Source organism: Artemia franciscana, chromosome 10 (assembly GCF_032884065.1).
Source record: "Artemia franciscana chromosome 10, ASM3288406v1, whole genome shotgun sequence".
NCBI classification, from domain to species: Eukaryota; Metazoa; Arthropoda; class Branchiopoda; order Anostraca; family Artemiidae; genus Artemia; species Artemia franciscana.
In genome coordinates, this window is record NC_088872.1 from 28,500,391 (window position 1) to 28,522,166 (window position 21,776).

Consider the following 21,776-nt stretch of genomic DNA (forward strand, 5'->3'; position numbering starts at 1 on the left):
AAAGAGCGAGGTATTTATCTCCTCCTAAATACCTCGCTCTTTATGCTAAAGTATTTTTAAAACCCCTCATATGCGTAATAATCTCTGTTCGTTTTAAGTTTCAATGCTACTCCTTCCTTTCATTTGAAAAAAACGTTTTCATGTTTATTTTTCATTGTTTTCATTGAATTTTTCTTCACCCATGACAGATTCCTCCAAGGAAAGATCCTCCAACATAGCCCCACCCCCAAACAAAATAAAATCCCCCTGAAAACGTCTGTACACTTCCCAATAACCATTACTATATGTAAACACTGGTCAAAGTTTGTAACTTGCAGCCCCTCCTCCAAGGATAGTGGGGGAGTAAGTCATCCCCAAAGACATAGTTATCATGGTTTTCGACTATGCTGAACAAAATGGCTATCTCAAAATTTTGATCCGTTGACTTTGGGAAAAAATGAGCGTGGGAGGGGGCCTAGATGCCCTCCAACTTTTTGGTCGCTTAAGAAGGGCACTAGAACTTTTCATTTCCGTTAGAATGAGCCCTCTTGCGACATTCTAGGACCACTTGGTAGATACGATGACCCCTGGAAAAAAAAAATAACAAACAATCACGCACCCGTGATTTGTCTTCTGGTAAAAAATACAAAATTCCACATTTTTGTAGATAGGAGCTTGAAACTTCTACAGTAGGGTTCTCTGATACGCTGAATCTGATGGTGTCATTTTCGTTAAGATTTTACGACTTTTAGGGGGTGTTTCCCCCTATTTTCTTAAATAATGCAAATTTTCTCAGGCTCGTAACTTTTGATGGATAAGACTAAACTTGATGAAACTTATATATTTAAAATCAGTATTAACATGCGATTCTTTTGATGCAGCTCTGGATATCAAAATTCCATTTTTTAGAGTTTTGGTTACTATTGAGCCGGGTCGCTCCTTTCTACAGTTCGTTACCACGAACTGTTTGATAAAAATTCATTAAGATCCGATCACCCAGTCCTAAGTTAACAATATCCCAATTTTTCTAATTTTTCCTCTCCCTTCAACCCCCCCAGATGGTCGAAGAATCGGGGAAAACGACTTCATCAAGTCAATTTGTGCAGCTCACTGACATGCCTACCAATTTTCATCGTCCTAGCACGTCCAGAAGTACCAAACTCGCCAAAGCACTGAACGCCACCACCTAACTCCCCCAAAGAAAGTGGATCCAGTCTGGTTACGTCAATCACGTATCTATGACATTTATAAGCGTTTTCCAAGATTTCCGGTTTCCCCCTCCAACTCCCCCCAATGTCAACAGATCTGGTCGGAATTTGAAAGAAGAGCTCTGAGACATGAGTTCCTTTTAAATATCAAATTTCATTAAGATCTGGTCACCCGTTCTTAAGTTAAAAATACCTCAATTTTCTAATTTTTTCCAAATTAACAACCTCCAGCTCCCCCAAAGAGAACGGATTCGTACCAATTATGTCAATATCGTATCTATAACTTGTGCTTATTCTTCCCGTCAAATTTCATCCCAATCTCTCCACTAAGCGTTTTCCCAGATTTCTGTTTCCCCCCTCCAACCGTCTATGTCCCCAGATCCGATTCGAAATGAATATGGAGCATCTGAGACATAAGATTTTTCTATTAAGGTCCGATCATCCATTCGTAAGATATCTCGATTTTCACGTTTTCCAAGAATTTCGGTTTCCCCATCCAACTCCCTTCAATGGTCACCGGATCTGGTCGGGATTTAAAAGGAGAGTTCTAAAGCACAAGATCCTTCTTGATATCAAATTTCATTAAGATCTGATTACCCGTTCGTAAGTTACAAATACCTCATTTTTCTAATTGTTATTGAATCCGGTCCGGTTATGTCAGTCACCTACCTTGGACTAATGCTTATTCTTTCCACCAAGTTTCATCCTAATCTCTCTGCTTATAGCGTTTTCGAAAATTTCCGGTCCCCCCCCCCCCTAATGACACTGGATCCGGTCGGGATTTAAGAAAAGAGATTTGAGTTTCGAGGTCCTTCTAAATATGAAATTTCATTAAGATACGATCACTCTTTCGTAAGTTAAAAATACATCATTTTTTCTAATTGTTCATAATTACCCCCCAACTCCCCCCAAAGAGAGCAGATCCGTTCCGGTTATGTCAATCCTGTATCTCGGACTTGTGCTTATTTTTCCCACCAAGTTTCATCCCGATCTCTCCACTCGAAGCGTTTTCCAAGAATTTAGGTCCCCCCCAACTTCCCCTTCACCGGATCCGGTCGAGGTTTAAAATGAGAGCTCTGAGACTTGATATCCTTCCAAACATCAAATTTCATTAAGATTCGATCACTCCTTCGTAAGTTAAAAATACCTCATTTTTCTAATGTTTCAGGATCAACCCCCCCCCCCCAACTCCCCCAAAGAGAGGGGATCCGTTCCGGCTATGTCAATCACGTATCTAAGACTTATGATTATTTTTCCCATCAAGTTTCATTCCGATCCCTCCACTCTAAGCGTTTTCCAAGATTTTAGGCTCCCCCCCCCAAATCCCTCCAATGTCACCAGATCTGGTCGGAATTTAAAATAAGAGCTCTGAGACATGATATCTTTCCAAACATCAAATTTCATTAAGATCCGATCACTCCTTCGTAAGTTAAAAATACCTCATTTTTTAATTTTTCAGAATTAACCCTCCTCCCCAACTCCCCCAAAGAGAGCTGATCTGTTCCGGTTATGTTAATCACGTATCTAGGACTTACGATTAATTTTACCACCAAGTTTCATCCCGATCCCTCCACTCTAAGCGTTTTCCTAGGTTTTAGGTTCCTCCCCCCCCCAACTCCCCCCAATGTCACCTGATCCAGTTGGGATTTAAAATAAGAGCTCTGAGACACGATATCCTTCCAAACATCAAATTTCATAAGGTCCGATCACTCCTTCGTAAGTTAAAAATACCTCATTTTTTCTAATTTTTCAGAATTAACCCTACCCCCCCCCCCCCCAAACTCCCCCAAAGAGAGTGGATCCGTTCCAGTTATGTCAATCACGTATCTAGGACTTGTGCTTATTTTTCCCATCAAGTTTCATCCCGATACCTCCACTCTAAGCGTTTTCCAAGATTTTAGGTTCCCCTCCCTAAATTTCTCCGAATGTCACCGGATCCAGTTGGAATTCAAAATAAAAGCTCTGAGACACGATGTCTTTCCAAACTTCAAATTTCATTAAGATCAGATCACTCCTTCGTAAGTTAAAAATACCTCATTTTTTCTAATTTTTCAGAATTAACCCTACCCCCCCCCCAACTCCCCCAAAGAGAGTGGATCCGTTCCAGTTATGTCAATCACGTATCTAGGACTTGTGCTTATTTTTCCCATCAAGTTTCATCCCGATCCCTCCACTCTAAGCGTTTTCCAAGATTTTAGGTTCCCCTCCCTAAATTTCTCCGAATGTCACCGGATCCAGTTGGAATTCAAAATAAAAGCTCTGAGACACGATGTCTTTCCAAACTTCAAATTTCATTAAGATCAGATCACTCATTCGTAAGTTAAAAATACCTCATTATTTCTAATTTTCAGAATTAACCCTCCCTCCCCCAACTCCCCCAAACGGAGCAGATCCGTTCCGGTTATATCAGTCACGTATCTAGGACTCCTGCTTATTTTTTCCACCAAGTTTCATCCCGATCCCTCCACTCTAAGCGTTTCCCAAGATTTTAGGTCCCCCCTCCAACTCCCCTCAATGTCTCAATGTCAGATCTGTTCGGTATTTAAAATAAGAGCTCGTGAGACACGATATCCTTCCAAACATCAAATTTCATTATGATCCCATCACCCGCTCGTAAGTTAAAATACTTCATTTTTTCTATTTTTTTCCGAATTAACCTTTGGGTAATTGGTTAATACCAAGTGCCATAAAAACAAAAATAATCTACTCCAAAACTCTACTAAGAAAAAGAGCACGCCATGACAATATTGCCTGTAATCCGTTCATCTGTCAAGCTCGTAATGCAACGGCTCTCAACTTGGTAATTCACACCAACTCCAACATCATAAGATCACTCAAAAACTATCGTAACAAAACTTCAATAAGACTTAATCAATAAAATACACAAATTACGGTATCAACAGAACCTTAGCATTGTACCAAGGTACCTTTTGACACAAATAACGGGGTAAGGTAAAGGCCCTAAAGGGTACCCAGCATTCCACTCCTTTTCCCACTAGACATTTACGGATACCCAGGAGTTCTTTGCGCACACGAGGTGTAACGTCGTCGAAATAAAAACATTCTTATACACTGAACTTTTTCCCTTTAATATTTTTGCATTACTCAAAATAGAAAATCGAACCTGTGCATTGTCTACTTTAATTTTTACAGCTTTGTCGAGCACTGAACAACACTAAAAGACGGCAAAAGCTATCAAATGACAATCCATGCACCAGCACATCCGAAATCAGAGACTCGGCATCCTTAATAGGTACTTCGTTCAGGCCCCAAAATAATAAGTTGCACATTTTATTGCGATTCTCTTCAGCAAACGATTGACTGACTTCTGAATTCATTTCCTCGTTATATTTATTAATTATCTCCGATTAACCCGCCACAATATTCTTTAAAACCAGAAGTTCTGATTCCACTGTTGCAGGTTTATTCTCAAGCACATTATTTTATTTTCTATAGATGTACCACGATTGATTACTACATTTCAATCAGTTTTTATCTCCAGGACATTATGCTTGAGTGCCTTAATATTCGTATTTAGGGACTGGACCATTTCCAGGATTTTAATAATGTTCTCTGGATTTGACCTTTGAGAATCAGTGAGAACGCTACCATTAGAATTACTTGTAGAGTTGATCACGGAGTCCGATAATTAAGCTTCAACTCGATTACCTCTGCCTTTCTTTCTTATAATAATAGAATAAAAGTAAGACTATTCGCCTACCTTCATATGAACTTAATTTTTACCCACGGTAGTTCACAACGTGCAATTTACATATGCCGTTAAAAGGACACGGCTAACACCCGAATCAGGAACTTTCTTAAAATCGAATCGCTGGCCAAAAATTAAAGGATGCAGGAAATTCCTTCTTATCCAATTAAAGTTATTTCATGCTCTCACGAGTATTCACGGAGAATCACAAACATTACATTGCATCTGCTTCGTCAGGTTAAATGTAGTCAAACAAGTTCACCCATTGACTATTGAATGGAAATTGAGGGAAAAAGTTCACTGGAGTTTTTATTTTTTTTTTATTTGGGAATGGTAGACATTAGCTACTTGTGTGGGGTGTTTGCCATTGGAATAACAAGTGGGAATGAATGGGCTTAGTCTGCCATTGATGGGGGATTTAAATTCCCATAGTGGGTTTTGGAGAGGACTGTTCCTCATCAAGGCAATTATTTTTGGCTTTGACAGGCCTGGGTTAGGTGCTTGAGGAGCATGCTGTGCGAGCACTTCTAATTTAAAATTACTTTTGGAAAGGGCTTCGAATTTTCAAGCACACAAAGGTGAGTTTAGGTGTAAAATATTGGTGATGAAAATTGAATAAATTCTTAGCCCGGAGCATAAGAAAGTGTTTCTTATTCTCCAGTGTGATAAAAATATCACATGGTTTCTGGAAAGTTTTCTAAATACTCGGGTAATAGTATTACCCAATATTATTGGGGGCATTTTGGTTCACAGGAAGAAAGGTGATTTCTCTCACCAAAAGTATGTACCACAATTCCTACAAAAAATCATGTTTTATTTTTCATTTCAGCGTAAATCTGAGTATGTTTCTTAAATAGTCCAAATTGTATGAAAATTTTAACAAATATTTTAAGATATCAGTTAAACAACACAAAATTTTGTATTAAGCTCAATGTAGAATTCGTCTTTGAGGCGCAAAGATGAATAGAGTGGTAACTACATATGACAACTACCACCAAACGATGATTATTGCTGATCAGTTTTGCCTCGAAACTATTACGCCCCATCATTGCATTTGTATTGTTGGAACAGAAACCTGTCCGCTGTTTTTGGGAGCGTTTTTATGTTGAACGCCCCTTTGATCTTAAAAAATATATGAATAGCTATTCCATTGGAAAATTCTACTTGGTCAAAGACATCAACTTCTACCAAACGTCTACTCTCCAAAAGATGTTTTTAAACAAGAGTTTTTCTGCCAAATAGGTTTACAAAATAGTAAAATGAACAGAAACTATTAAAAAAAGAGCATCGGAATGTTTCCTGCCGAAATGTCAGATAAAAATAAATCACTCATTTGATTTATCAAAAATGCATTGTATTTTTCCCAGGTAACCCAAGGAGAGTTTCCCCAAGGTCAAGACTACCTACTTATTGATATGTAATTATATAGTTTAATTTGGTCACCCCACACCCGAAGGCCGCTTCACTTTGGTTAATCGTACCTGGCCCAAAGAAAACGAAAAGCTAAGAATACACCCCAAAATTCTTTACTTTTATAAGAAGTAAAAGATGTGTAGCAAACACTATTGAACTAAGATAACCTGTATTCCAATCATCTTTAATATTTTGGTTAACAAGAACCACTGGCAATATTGAATCGTTTTATGCAAAGACTACATCCAAGTACTGGTTGGCTTGTGGTTTAAAAAAAAAATTCCAAAATTGAGAAACTAGACAGTAGATAAATGCAGATAAATAATTTTTGTCAAATGTTTGCGATGAAATTGACCTGTCGTTTGTCAAAACTGTGCCAACAGATGCAATTTTCATGACCACCTCAAATTTTCTTCTTTGGGAGATTTCACGATGATATTTGATTTTTGAACTTTGGGGGCATTTAGGAGAGATCCATCTTCAGTTTGAGAGTTTTAGGGAAGTCCTTGGAAATTTGTGATAGTGGAAGCTCACCGAAGCGCTAGTGTTTCTCAGAGCCTCAGATAGGTCTTTGGTATTTGAGAATCTCTTAGTGACTTGGAGACTTTTCTTGGGCGTATCTCTAGGGGGAGTTATCCTTGCAACCCTCTGAGGTCAAAATGAGAAGGCAGCGAGCTTGAGCATCTTTTACTGCAGGCTCGCAGCTCAAGTCCTGTCTGTTGATTCAATTTCTTGGCCCATTAACTGTACAGATTACTACTCTATCATTAGTCTCATTCAACTCAATCATAACTCAACTCCTTTGATATTTGTTGCAGTACTTCCCTCCTTACCCTCAGCTTATTGTCACTCTGGTAAAGTATGAGCTCCTCTTACTCGAGCTTGTACTGGCTGGCTTACCGTCATACCTAAGCTTTGTTTTCCATTCCAAACCAGCGTCTGTCTGTCATGAAAGATCTTACTGTTGATTCCTTTCCAAAATGAATCTTGCCAATGAATTTGGGCTTGTCTGACAGCACAAACTACATTTTTACACTGTATTCTTTCTTTATTGCTGTTTCACTTTCTTAGATTTCTCTACTTTTACTTTAGGGTCGACCCACTGCTTAAAAATTAACAGTTGGAATCTTTTAATCATTTGATGCTTTTCAGGGAAAATGCAGACTCTGAAACCATCTGCATACCGGGTTGGCATGCAAAGTGCTTCGTTTGTAAGATTTGAGGTTTGGTGGCTCTCAATATTAGTTTCAAACTTGATCTCAAAGAACAACATGAGCTAGAGAATAATTTTCGTGCCGAACCTTTATGCTAGGTCGTGTATCTTTCCAACTAGAATACGTGGCACTCTCTGTTTCTTTTCCTTGGCTACAGCCATTTACGTGGACCATTTTTGGCATAGACTAGATTTTAAGTGAAAGATAATATCTCAAAAGTTTCTTTTTCCCCCATCAGGACATATACAAACAGGTTATGTAATACAGCTATTTTAAATGTTCTGTGTACTAATCCTTTCTTACAACTAATCTTTTCGAAACACTATCAGTGACATTAATATCTATCCACAAGATAAGGCAGTGCAGAAGCTCTATATAAACGATTGATATCAGCAAGTCTAATAATGCAAGGCCATATGTAGGTCCAGGCACGTACGCAGGAATGTTTCGGGGAGGGGGGAGGAGGGTAAAAGTATCAGAAAATTATGGAAAAATAAAGAAATTTATTGAGATTTCAGGGGGAGCTGGAGCCCCCCCCCCCTCTGCGTGCATGTCAGGACTAATCACTACAAGATGCATATCTACCTCCACCTGTTCTCCAAATAGTTTTTGTACATGACTGCAAAAGCACACGCCCCCCCCCCACTTTTCAAGGATTCCCACTAAAGCTGTCAATCTGTATGGTTTGCCTCTTCCACCCGTATCTTACGACTGGTGCTGGAAAAGAAGTTTATATGTTGATGAGTTTTGAGGTTTCCTCCTAGGCTCAGTAAATCTCCGCCTTAAGTTACTCCGACTACGCCCTTTCATATTAGGTGCAGAACACATATGAAATCTTGTGTAGATTGAAGCAAGTTTGTGTTTGATGTTAAATATTTCAGTTTGTTAATATGCAAGTGATTACCCACCATTACATCAAAGTAATCAAACTTAAACAACTAGAAATATAAATATTCTTATCAAGCTAAAAAGATGTTAAGAATATTCCTTTAGCCTACATGGAGTTATAGGGTAGTTTTTTTCTACAGGTGTGGACCATGTCAGAGAATAGCCCCTTTTGTTGACGAACTTTCGAGGAAATATACAAGAGCTGTGTTTCTTAAAGTAGATGTTGATGCTGGTCCAGATCTTGCTCAAGCGCATAATGTATCTGCCATGCCTACATTCATATTTTTCAAAAACAAGGTAAGTTCTTTTTCTATTATTCGTTCACTGCTCCATAATTTTTCTCGCTTAAAACATGAAAATGTCATGTAGTGTTCAACTTCACCATGCGGGTGGTAGATATTGGAACCTCAGTGGCTACACTTTTGATAAAGTCATCACCGTTTAAGTACACCTCTAGTGCCCAAATACCGTCTGTAATGGGATTTTACTCTCTTGCTTACTGCTAATGCATTGGTATAAAAATAACGGGCCTCCCTTTTCAAACTCAAAAACACCTTGCCAACACTTGTGTTTTCTCCAGAACAGATGCCGTTCTCAAATAAACGGGTAGCTGTGAAGCAAGCAGGACATTTTTGGCAGCAAGTTCAACTCTTTTTGTACCAAACCACAACTTCTTGCTATAAAGGCAGACTCAAAATATTTAAATATCTTATATATTCAACCACAGCCTCCCTTGTTGCGTAAATTGTGTCAGATGCGCAAGCAGTAGGTGCGATGAGCTCATTAGGGGCTGATTGGATAGTACACAAAAAAAATAGATCAACTTTGATGTTCTTTAATTTAAAAAAAAAGGTATAAGAAAAGGGGGCAAAATGCAGCAAAGGAAATGATTTTGGCGCTTTATTGTTTTAAAAGTGGTTTGGAAATGTTCTGTTTTTATTTTAAAATCTGCCTTGGTGCTAGAGGACCGAGCTTCTGTTTCTCAAATGTAATTTATATTAGTGGCCTTTGTCATATATTAGAGAAAATTTTGATAGATTTTTTATTTTTAGGTCGTCATTGATAGATTGCAAGGTGCAAACCCTCAGTCGCTTGAAGAGAAGGTTAGAAAATTCTATGGCTCAGAGGACGAAGAAGAAGATGTAGTAAATGGGCATGTAATGTATTTCATCGACCTTGATTTCTTGGCCTGTTATATTAACTAACTTTTATCAGGTTGCGGAATTTACCGGCCTTAAATGTTGTGATTGTTATTCACCTATTATGTTTCAGAGACATTTATTGTACCTTATTTTTTCCCCATTTTTTCATTATTTTGAAATTTTCATTCTTAGATTCTAATGAAGTCTTGTATGAAACCTGGAATAACAAAAGGGGTATTTCTACAAAAGTATTTTTAACTACGTACATCTGTATTTCCTGGCATGATTTGAAACACGATCAGGAATTATTTAAAAACGAGTTTAGTTCACTGAAAGTAAAGATTAACATTGAAGTTTAGAACAAACAGAAATTATTCCTTATGTTAGGGGGACTACCCCTTCCTCAACCAAAGCCCTTTGTATTAATGTTTTACTTTTTGGTCCAATCCTTAAAGAACGATTCCGAAAGTCAAGGACCGTTTAATTGGAACAAAAAGCTTTCTTAAAGCACTAAAAAACTTTAGTGTACGAGCGAGAATGGAAGAAGGGGTAGTCCTCCTCATATGGGGAATAATATATGTTCGTTTTAATGTTGCTCCCTATTTTCAGTTGAAAAAACCTTTTTTTTTTGTTTAATACCAAATTAATAAACATTGAAAAGAAATAACTTTTGATATTTTCGTGGATTTTATCGCCGATCTTCTTGGTTCGACCTGATTCTTCCTTGTGTTATACACGAATAATGACTGAATGGAAGAACGGCTGAGTAAAACAAAGTTCTACACAAAAGTTTTGTGTTAACAAAGCATTGGGTGACGTTAAAGGGTAAACAGGTCAGCTCTGTTCATTTTCATACAATTATGCTTGGTTTTCTCCTAAAAACCGGGCCACAGTGAGAAACATGAGATATATTTATTTGACAGAGAAACAAACAATATTACATTAAATTAGATGAGTTTTCAAAGTGAGAAGTTTATAGATTTTTTTTTATATCAGAGTTTTTTTTACGGAAAGGGATAGCTGACATTCACGAAAAGCCTGGCCCCTTTACTCCACCTATGACAATTCGCAAAACCATACATAATCAAAAACCGAATTTTGAATTTTACTATTTTAATACAAATCTGTCAAGCCAGAAAAAAGAATAAGTCACAATAATTACTCAATTTTAGAAACAGCAAATTGCTGATTTTTAAATATTTATCAATCAAAAATTCAACATAGACAATCAAATTTTTCAAAGTACCAATTTTTCAGTTTTATTTAAAGTAATATTTTCAATACGAAGCCTCTGGAAGGGGGGGGGGCTTCAGCTCCCTAGTCTCCCTGGATGCTTCCCTGTATGTAAATATGTGTCTACTCTCTTTAAACGAGCAGTAATTGTTTATTTATGTATATATTTGTTTTTCTTGAAAACGGCTCCCTATTTTTTTAGGGGGTGGGGGGGAATTGGCACCCTGACATTTTCTGGCCTAAAAAACAATCTAGTCTGACACGAGTAAATTGATTTAGAACCTTAATTTTGAAAGAAAAAAAAATTATAATAATGACGTCATATTTATGAGCATAATAGCCCAACACCTAGTTGGTGGGGGCGCTTCGCGCCCCCCCAAGCCCCCCCCGCGCGCGTAAGTCGTTACGCGCTATATTAGTTACGCGCCATTGTAGTTGTGTCCCTATGTCCCACCTGTGAATATAGATATATATATATATATGTTTTTAACTACGTAAAACTTGCGAATATACAACATTCTTTGCTGTCCCATTGTCTGTGCATATAAATAGATTGTTTACCGACTCTTGAAAATGCAACATATAATGGTCCATGGGAAAACAATCCGTATTCAGATCTATACCTCATGATTCTAATGATTGCCCTTGAGCTTTGTTGATGGTGATTGCTAATCTACCATTCCCTGTGTCGCCATCGTCATTTATATATCCCCTTGTGCCCCCCGGCATCCCCTTTGTAGTTTTGTCCCTGTGTCCCGGTCGTCATTTGTGTCCCGGTGTCCCAGTCTGTGATTTCTCTTTGAGTGTCCCGGAAGTCATTTATATTCCATGTGTCCCGGTGTCTCGGTCGTCATTTATATCCCCCTGTGCCCCCCGGCGTCCCCGTTGTAGTTGTGTCCCTGTGTCCCGGTCGTCATTTATATTCCCTGTGTCCCGGTCGTCATTTGTATCCCGGTGTCCCGGTCTGTATATACATTCGTTTTTTAGTTTTGTTTTTCTCCTTTATTTTTTTCCTTTTTTCTTTTTTTTCTTTTTTAGTTTATTTAGATTTTTAGATTTTTTAGTTTTTTTATTAGTTTTTATTTTTTTTATTTTTAGTTTTTTTGTAGTTTTTACCTTTTTTTTAGTTTTTTTAGTTTTTTTTACTTATATCCTGGTCTTCATTTATACTCCCTGTGTCCCGGTCGTCATTTGTGTCCCGGTGCTTTGTTGATTGCTAATCGAACATTCCTTTTGTCCCGGTCGCTTTCTCTTTGAGTGTCGTCATTCATATTCCCTATGTGCCGGTGTCCCGGTCGTCATTTGTGTCCCGATGTCCCGGTCTGTAATTTCGTCAGTTGAAAACTTATGATGAAATAAATTTTTAATTTTTTCCCTTTTTTTGTTTTTAGTTTTTTTTTATTGGTTTTTACTTTTTTTTTAGGTTTTTTAGTTTTTTTCTTTTTTCTTTTTAGTTTTTTTTGAAGTTTTTATCTTTTTAGTTTTTTTATTTTTATTTATATTTTTTTAGTTTTCTTTTTCTCCTTTATTTTCCAGTTTTTTCCTTTTTTTAGTTTTTTTTCTTTTTTAGTTCTTTTAGTTTTTACCTTTTTTAGTTTTTTTTAGTTTTTTTAGTTTTTTAGCTTTTTTTATTTTTTTTTTTATTAGTTTTTAGTTTATTTTATGGTTTTTTCCTTTTTTTAGTTTTTTATCTTTTTTTAGTTTTTTTTTAGTTTTTAAGCTTTTTTAGATTTTTTTTATTTTGTTTTCTTTTTTTGTAGTTTTTACCTTCTTTAGATTTTTGTTTCTTTTATTTTTTTAGCTTTTTTAGTTTTTTTTCGTTTTTTCTTTTTAGTTTTTTTGTAGTTTTTATCTTTTTTATTTTTTTGTATTTTTATTCATATTTTTTTAGTTTTCTTTTTCTCTTTTATTTTTCAGTCTTTTCCTTTTTTTAGTTTTTTTCTTTTTTAGTTTTTAGTTTTTTTTTAGTTTTTTACCTTTTTTTAGTTTTTTTAGTTTTTTAGATTTTTTAGTTTTTTTATTAGTTTTTAGTTTTTTTTTGTAGTTTTTGCCTTTTTTTAGTTTTTTCAGTTTTTTTAGTTTTTAGTTTTTTACCTTTTTTTAGTTTTTTTTAGTTTTTAGCTTTTTTAGTTTTTTTTTCTTTTTAGGTTTTTTTGTAGTTTTTACCTTTTTTAGTTTTTTTTCTTATTTTGTATTAGTGTGAAATAATTCAGACGTCATATGCGGACAAACATGACGTCACCTGATCCATCCACAGATCCACACACAGACAACTTATTTTTATATATATAGATTTCGAGTGCATAAATTACATCATTTCCGCCCGGGATGGTTGTATCATTTTTGTATCTAACGCATACAAAACCACACAAGATGACGAAGAGATTTGCAGAAAATTACAATTGAATAAGGAACGTGTTATTTTAGTGTCTGTAAAGGATCAAAGGGAGAATTAATATTTAATATCTAAGACGCATGCAAAATTACTCAAAATGACAAATTGCATTGAATTGCAAACGAAAATGTGACTTAAAGCTAAAGAATAACACGATAATAATGCTATTACGTGATTCAGATATTTCCGAATATTACAATTGAATAAGAAACGTGTTAAGCACGATGGAGGAATTGAATTCACGACGGAGTATCTTAATTCAGCTGAAATTGTTGATTTGCTAACCTATTACTTGAAACTAAAGAATAAAACAATGATTATGTCACTTTTAGATATTTCAGAAGGTATATGCATTGGAACACATGATTTGAAATGAATCTTAACAGCTAAAGTAAAAGGCATGGAAAAAAGTCTGAGGTAATGATGTGCGAAAATGAAACAAGCAAGATTTTCGGCTAGAAGATATATGGTAGCCAGTATCACGGCGAATGCACAGAATAAAAAGGGATAAAGGTCTTCCTGTGCCATTTCTTGGGCATAGGGCGTCAAATCCAGTTTACAGTCGTTGGATCTTTTTTACAGGGACAAGTAGCAAGCTTGTCGCCCAACCGTGCTGCGGCGGAAATCAAACCCTGGGGCCTGTATTGCCAAACAGAGCGTCAATCCTCTGTGCAACAACAAGACAACGGATACATCGAGTCGTGAATAAAATCTGCGGTTAAGAGAGAAGCAACAGTGAGAATCAAAATGAGTTCCAAAAGAAAAAGAAAATCCTCTAAAACGGATGATTCTTTGATGCATTAACAGGGAGGAGGAATTGGATTCACGCCAGACTTTCTGAACTCAATTGTTAATTATTACTTATTTGACACCTCATGACTTAAAACAAAAAATAGCGAATGTATATACTCCCTTTAAACGAGTAAGTATGTGTTTATTTAAAATAGCTTTTTGTTGGAATTATATACTTTTTTAGTATTTTTGGTTGCATATGGTGGTTGCATCGAACTTAATCTGAAGCCATGATATCAAGAAGTTCAGTTATCTGCAGGTTAGAAGACGACGAGAATCAATATATGCAAGCCTGCCGCATGCCGAGTGCTGGCGCCCTGCCTCGAAATGGGCTACATAGTTGTTTTTTTTTTCTTAAAACTGACATATTTACGGTCACAAAAATGATCTAAATTGGTCACAACTATAAGGAATTATTTGGATTTCCCCCAGGGTGTTACTATCGATTTGGCGACGCCATGACACCAAGAAGGGGTTCACATTGTCTGCGGTTAGAAGTCAAGCGACAATGAGAATCAATATATACAAGCCTGCTGGGTTCGGTGGCGAAGCCTTATTTATTTGTTTGTGTATGCAGCTGTTCTTTTCGGCTGTACCAGAGAAATTTTTAATTTTGTTTATGAATTGCATTTCGCCAAATGTTAAAAAAGAAACATTGATTGGACATACGGTATTAAAGCTTCATTTTTTATCTTCTTTTTACTCATGATTAGATTAATTTCATTTTCAGGATAAACTAAAGATTGCGAGATTTTTCTTTCTTATCGAAGCCCTTAAGCCCGAATCAAATCCTCATCCTGGCTCATGCCTTTAAAGAACATTTCTATGTATTTTTGAAATAGCAAAATTTGTTCTAGTTATTTTTTTTCAGTTTTAATATTTCTCAATCATTTTTTTTTTTTTTATATGTAGGTAGACCTTGCATCGTTTATATCCAAAAATGACTGCGAATGTCTCAACGAATCGGATCAACATTCCTTATTAAATCTACTAGAGAAAAAAGGCCACCTGGAATCTGACTGTGATGAACAGGTATTTACTCATTTTGTGTTCATAATCTTGCAAATTTCGTATATAATTAAACAAAAAAACAAGTTTTTTTTTACGGAAAGTAAGGAGTGACATTAAAACTTAAAACGAACAGAATTTACTTCGTATATGAAAGGGGCTGCTTCCTCATCAACGCCCTGCTCTTTACTCTAAAGTTTGACTCTTTCTCTTAACTCTATTTTTTAAAACAGCAAAAAACTTTAGCGTAAAGAGCGGGGCATTGACGAGGAAGCAGCTCCTTTCATATACGAAGTAATTTCTGTTCGTTTTAAGTTTTAATGTCGCTCCTGCTCCTTACTTTCCGTTAAAATAACTTGTTTTTTTTTTATTTAATTTCTGAACGTTTTTGAATCAATGCATGTTTTGATTTTGGCTCTCCGAGATGAATAATTAAAACGAAATTTGCTTTTTTTTTTTTTTTTTTTGGCTAAATGGCTTTCTCATAGTTTTGATCGAATAATTTTGAGAAAAAAGGAGCGAAAAAAATACCTGATGAACAGGTATTTACTCATTTTGTGTTCATAATCTTGCAAATTTCGTATATAATTAAACAAAAAAAACAAGTTTTTTTTTTACGGAAAGTAAGGAGTGACATTAAAACTTAAAAAGAACAGAATTTACTTCGTATATGAAAGAGACTGCTTCTTCATCAACGCCCTGCTCTTTACTCTAAAGTTTGACTTTTTCTCTTAACTCTATTTTTTAAAACAGCAAAAAACTTTAGCGTAAAGAGCGGGGCATTGACGAGGAAGCAGCTCCTTTCATATACGAAGTAATTTCTGTTCGTTTTAAGTTTTAATGTCGCTCCTGCTCCTTACTTTCCGTTAAAAAAATTTGTTTTTTTTTATTTAATTTCTGAACGTTTTTGAATCAATGCATGTTTTGGTTTTGGCTCTCCGAGATGAATAATTAAAACGAAATTTGCATTTTTTTTTATTTTTTTTTTTTGGCTAAATGGCTTTCTCATAGTTTTGATCGAATAATTTTGAGAAAAAAGGAGCGGGGGAGGAGGCCTAGTTGCCCTCCGTTTTTTTTTGGTTACTTAAAAAGGCAACTAGAACTTTAGATTTTTTACGAATGTTTTTATTAGTAAAAGACATACGTAACTTACAAAATAGCTTAAGTAACGAACTGTATTCTCATGTTTTTATTACATATATGAGGGGTTTCGTCTTCTCGTCAGTACCTCGCTCTTTACACTAAAGCTTAAATAGTTGAAATTACTAAAAATACTTTAGCGTAAAGAGCGAGGTATTAGGAGGAAGTGAGCCCGTTATGTTCGTAATAATTTCTATTCGTTTTAAGTTTTAATGCTTCTCCTTATTTTCAGTTGAAAAAACTTTTCATATTTATTTTTTCATTTTTTTTTAAGTAATACTAGAAAATCATGAAAATTTTCTTCCCCCGTGACAAATTCCTCCAAGGAAAGTTCCCCCAATATATTCCCCTCTTTTCAACCCACCCCCAACCTAAAAATCCTCCTGAAAACGTCTGTACACTTCCAAATAACCATTACTATAAGTAAGCACTGGTCAAAGTTTGTAACTTGTAGCCCCTCCCACAGGGACTGTAGAGGAGTAAGTCGTCCCCAAAGACATAGTTATAAGTTTTTTGGCTACGCTGAATAAAATGGCTATCTCAGAATTTTGATCCTGTGACTTTGGGAAAATAATTAGCGTGGGAGGGGGCCTTGGTGCCCTCCAATTTTTTGGTCACTTAGAAAGGGCACTAGAACTTTTTATTTCCGTTAGAATGAGCCCTCTCGTAAGATTCTAGGACCACTGGGTCGATACGATGACCCCTGGGAAAAAAAACAAACAAATAAACACGCACCCGTGATCTGCCTTCTGGCAAAAGACATAGAACCTAGACATAGGACATAGACATAGATATAGTTAGACATTAAAACGAAATTTGCATATTTTTTTTCTTTTTGGCTAAATGGCTTTCTCATAGTTTTAATCGGAAGATTTTGAGAAAAAAGGAGAAAGGAAGGAGGCCTAGTTGCCCTCCAATTTTTCGATTACTTAAAAATGCAACTAGAACTTTTAATTGTTTACGAACGTTTTCATTAGTAAAAATATACCTAACTTACGAATTAACTTACGTAACGAACTTCTATATTCGTATGTTTTTCTTGCGTATATGAGGGGTTCACCCCTCGTCGATACCTCGCTCGTTACACTAAAGCTTAAATTTTGTCCCAATTCCTTAAGAATGACCTCTGAATCACAAAGGCCGTAGAATAAATAGTTGAAATTACTAAAAATACTTTAGCGTAAAGAGTGTGGTATTACGAGGAGGTAAAGCCCTTATATGCGTAATAATTTCTGTTCGTTTCAAGTTTTGATGCTGCTCCTTACTTTTAATAGAAAAACTTTTCACATTTATTTTTTCATTGTTTTTTTCAAATAATGCTAGAAAATCCTGCGCCTCCTTCATTGAAATTATGTTCCCCCATGAGAAGTTCCTCCGTGGAAATATCCTACCACATACCCCCCCCCCCCCTTTCAACTCTCTCCCCTAAACCCAAAAAATACCCTGAAAACGTCTGTACACTTCCCAGAAACCATTACTATATGTAAACACAGGTCAAAGTTTGTAACTTGTAGTCCCTCCCACGGGGACTGCGGGGGAGTAAGTCGTCCTCAAAGACATAGTTATTAGGTTTTTAGACTATGGAGAATAGAATTGCTATCTCAAAATTTTGATCCAGTGACTTTGGGGGAAAATGAGCGTGGGAGGGGGCCCTCCAATTTTTTTGGTCACTTGAAAAGGGCACTAAAACTTTTAATTTCCGTTAAAATGAGCCCTCTCGTGATATTCTAGGACCACTGAGTCGATACGATCACCCCTGGGGGAAAAAAAACAAAACAAATAAATACGCATCCGTGATTTATCTTATTTCAAAAAATGCGAAATTCCACATTTTTGTAGATAGGAGCTTGAAACTTCTACAATATGGTTCTTTGATACGCTGAATCTGATGGTGTGATTTTCGTTAAAATTGTATGACCTTTAGGGGTGTTTCCCCCTATTTTTGAAAATGAGGCAAATTTTCTCAGGCTTGTAACTTTTGATGGGTAAAACTAATCTTGATGAAACTTATATATTTAAAATCAGCATTAAAATGCGATTCGTTTGATGTAACTATTGGTATCAAAATTCCATTTTTTAAAGTTTTGGTTACTATTGAGCCGGGTCGCCCCTTACTACAGTTCGTTACCACGAAAGTTCAATAATGGGCACAGGAAACAAAAAAAAATGTATCGAGAGCTGATTCAGATTACTTGAAAGAGGAACTATCTTTGAGAGTGCAATTTGAAACAGCTTTGATTAATGCTTCACATGCTCCTGGTTTTCCACCAAAGCTGTATGCTATGTTGGTCAGCTGATGTCCGAAGAAATATGTTTATAGGCCGTATTTCTGTTTGTATACTCTCTCTCTTTGGGGATATGCAGGAATAAAACGATGAAAGTCTAGGTTTTAGCACCTGTATTCTGATTTTGGGGCCATATCTTGATATGTTGAATCTCATTTGTGAAAGCTTCCAAGCTTCTCAAAGAAGTATATGCTATTATGTTTTCAGTCATTGGGCACTATTCAGTTAGATGCTATTTCTATATTTTAGTAAAAACTATTACCTTGGTATATCTTAAATGGGGGTGTGCACTTAATTACAGGAAAAGGGCCTTGATACGTGTATCAGTTAGTATGAAAATACTCACCTTGTCAAAATGATACAAGATTTGTTCCTGCATAGGCAGAGCCAGTTTTTCTTTGCCCTGACAATTTTGTACAGTTTGAGGAAGCGATTGCTATTTCTAATGATGAACACAATGGGTTAAGGAAGTCATAGAAATTAGCCGTCAAGCCAGGAGAAGATATGAAGGATGAAATCACACAAGAGGTGATGAATTATTCAAAAGTTGAGTGCACGTGAACAAACTGTTTTCTATTTAGAAGAAAAATAAATATATTTTATGACAGAAATGCAAACTATTACGCCGGGACTGAAGATACTGAGTTTCAGATGAGAGACATTAACAGATGTAGTACTTTAAACTCAATCTTCTATCCTACTTCCTCAATGATTGATTGGATGTGGATTGATTGGGCTAATGCTTTTTCACTCGTCTCGTTTTGCGGTCAAGATACTTGGGCCTATTCGCTCCGAAGATCCACTTTTTGCTTGCAGGGAACAGCTCAAATGAAAAGTTTGATTCATGTTCTTTTTTCTGGTGGGGGGGGGGGGCTAAATATAACATATTTGCTGGAATAGATTTCTTTTTTACCGGATGAAGCAAATTGTTTTAGGCATGGTTGGTTCTATCATGGTTAGATCATTTTATTCAATTTCCCATTGTTTTTCTGTTGTGTGTGCATTAATTGTTTTTGAACTTTGGAACTATTGAATGTTACAAATAAGCAAAATTTTCTGACTTAGTAAGTTCTATTGCGTAAAGCATTCTTTTCGTTCGAATAATTCATAACTCTACTTTTTAGCTAATCATTGTCGTGTCCTTCAATCAACCTATCAAGCTTCATTCTATTAAGATTAAAGCTCCCTTGGATAGTGGACCCAAAGACTTAAAGCTGTATATTAATCAACCGAAAACACTAGACTTTGATTCTGCTGAATCGAGTCAGGCAACTCAAGTGATAAGGTAAGAGTATACTTGAATTACTAGCTTTACTTTAAAGGAGGGATCAGTTACTAACATAGCACGCGAACCATCTTTACTAGTACGCCTCCTGAATATTTACTGCCTCGCTGGTGACAAGAGTTTACTCTTTGAGGCAATTAATCTATTTAGATTTTTAGTATTCATTCTATTTTTGAAGTCAGTTTGAACAACCTGATATATCAACCTCCATTTTTTTTTACCTCCCCAGTGCATAATATTCTCTATGTGTACTATTCCTAAACAGGTAGAAACTCGATTTCTAATCCATTTTCGGGTCATATTATTTTGTGAGGAGGATCAAGTGCATTTTTTTTCGGCTCCTCTACTTGTAAGGAACTAATGTAAGGAAATTTCCTTGAATGTGGTGTTTACTTACACATAAACAATTTTAATGTAATTGCTTAGCTTAGAGACTAACAAAGTTGCAGTTTCAGTATCACTTTCTTGTAGTTTTTGTGTAGCTCTTGTTTTTAGTCTAAGGCGTTTATTTCCTGTCACGTTTTTCTACTTCTTTGTGTATTAGGAGTCTCTTCGCTTTCCCATTTCTCTCTCCCTGTGTCTATATAATCTCCCTGTGTCTATATAAATGATTTTTCTATTGATTCTGCTTTCATATATAGCTTTCTAGTTCTGTGCTTCCTTATGAATAAATAGATTTCGGAGACAGGAAATCCCAAATGTAAAGATAAATGTCTTTTCTTCTTTCCCCAAAGAACCTTCTGAAACCGTAATCCATTATATTTTCGTATAGATTACTAGGGGATTTAATTTAAGCCCAAATCTATCCTAAATAATCTTCAAGGTTTAATCCAAAAATGACAGTCTCGAGTCAATTTATTTTCTTTGAGATGTCCTATTTTGAACGTTATTTTTTATATTTTTTCACTTGAGCACGTTCTTGCAAATGGTCCATACTTATGAACCTCGGTACGTCATACGGGGAATGATATCTACCCGATGTTCAATAGAGCCCATTGCAATTAACTTTCATAAGTTTGTCAGTGGAAAAGACAAGTGATAGTGTGACGTCACTTCCGATCAATCTGCAGTGGAGTTTTTTCCACTGTTAAATCTGCAAAAATGAATTGTAAAAATAAGCTCTATCGAACCTGTGGCTAAAAATAAACGATTATGCATCGTTATCAGAAAGGATCTAACTGTTTTAAAAACAAGATTCATTAGCTTACTCCATATATAAAAGCATGATGGATCATGATTGCTTGTGGTATGCTTCCTCCTAGGTTTTTGAAAGTTATAAATACGGTTTCGCTATAAAGCTTTTGTTTTGCTGTATTAAATATACTTCTAGTTTTTATGGTAATCCCAGAACTTTTTTTTGTTCAGAAGCTTCTTTATCCTGTCGACTCTATTCTTGTATTTTTGTTGACAGTTTGTCACCGAAAGATTTGGAAGGAAATCCAGTGAATCTTCGGTTTGTGAAGTTTCAAAATTTGCAAAATCTTACAATGTTTGTCAAGAACAACCAAGAAGATACTGACATCACAAAGATTGAACAGCTCAGTCTTATTGGCTCTCCAATAAACACTACTAATATGACGGACTTCAAACGAGTGGCTGGAAAGAAAGGAGAGGCACATTGAATTTTCTTCTGTTTTGTTTTTTATGATATTTAAATCCAAAATAAATTGAATTTGGCAGTCCAATAACATCGAAATTCTTTTCGTCTCTGTCTCACTAAAATTACAATCAAATGCGATAGTTAAAAAGGTGTTATTCAAACACTTCAAACTCATACTTTTTTCCCTCTTCCAAAACCTGATCAGAATAGATTGATTTGTCTAGTCCATTTTACAATCTTGTTTCGAACTCCAAATATTTACGTTTTTCTTCTTCTTTTTTTCACTTTTCTCGCTTGCAGAGAACATCTTGAAAAAAAAAAATTATTTAAATAGCTTGGGTTTTTTTTTTTTTTTTTTTTTTTTTTTTTTTTTTTTTTTTTTTTTTTTTTTTTTTTTTTTTTTTTTAATGGACGCAGTCGACGGTTTTTAGAAAATTGTTTTCCCCTAAATTTTTAGTAAAAATAAAACTTTTCATCTGACCGTT

General features: G+C 35.7%; 1 protein-coding gene across 2 annotated transcripts in view; it reads left to right on the forward strand.

Moving 5' to 3' along the window:
* The window catches only part of LOC136032026 (thioredoxin-like protein 1), a 48,353-nt gene extending 26,974 nt beyond the window's left edge, over positions 1-21,379 (forward strand). For both annotated transcript variants that reach the window (XM_065712110.1, XM_065712111.1), the window contains exons 3-7: positions 8,552-8,708; positions 9,464-9,568; positions 14,886-15,005; positions 19,531-19,691; positions 21,103-21,379. In XM_065712110.1, coding sequence (XP_065568182.1) covers positions 8,552-8,708; positions 9,464-9,568; positions 14,886-15,005; positions 19,531-19,691; positions 21,103-21,313 — 754 coding nt within the window. In that variant the 3' untranslated portion in view covers positions 21,314-21,379. The remainder of the gene's footprint in view (positions 1-8,551; positions 8,709-9,463; positions 9,569-14,885; positions 15,006-19,530; positions 19,692-21,102) is intronic.
* The last annotated feature ends 397 nt before the right edge of the window (positions 21,380-21,776 follow it).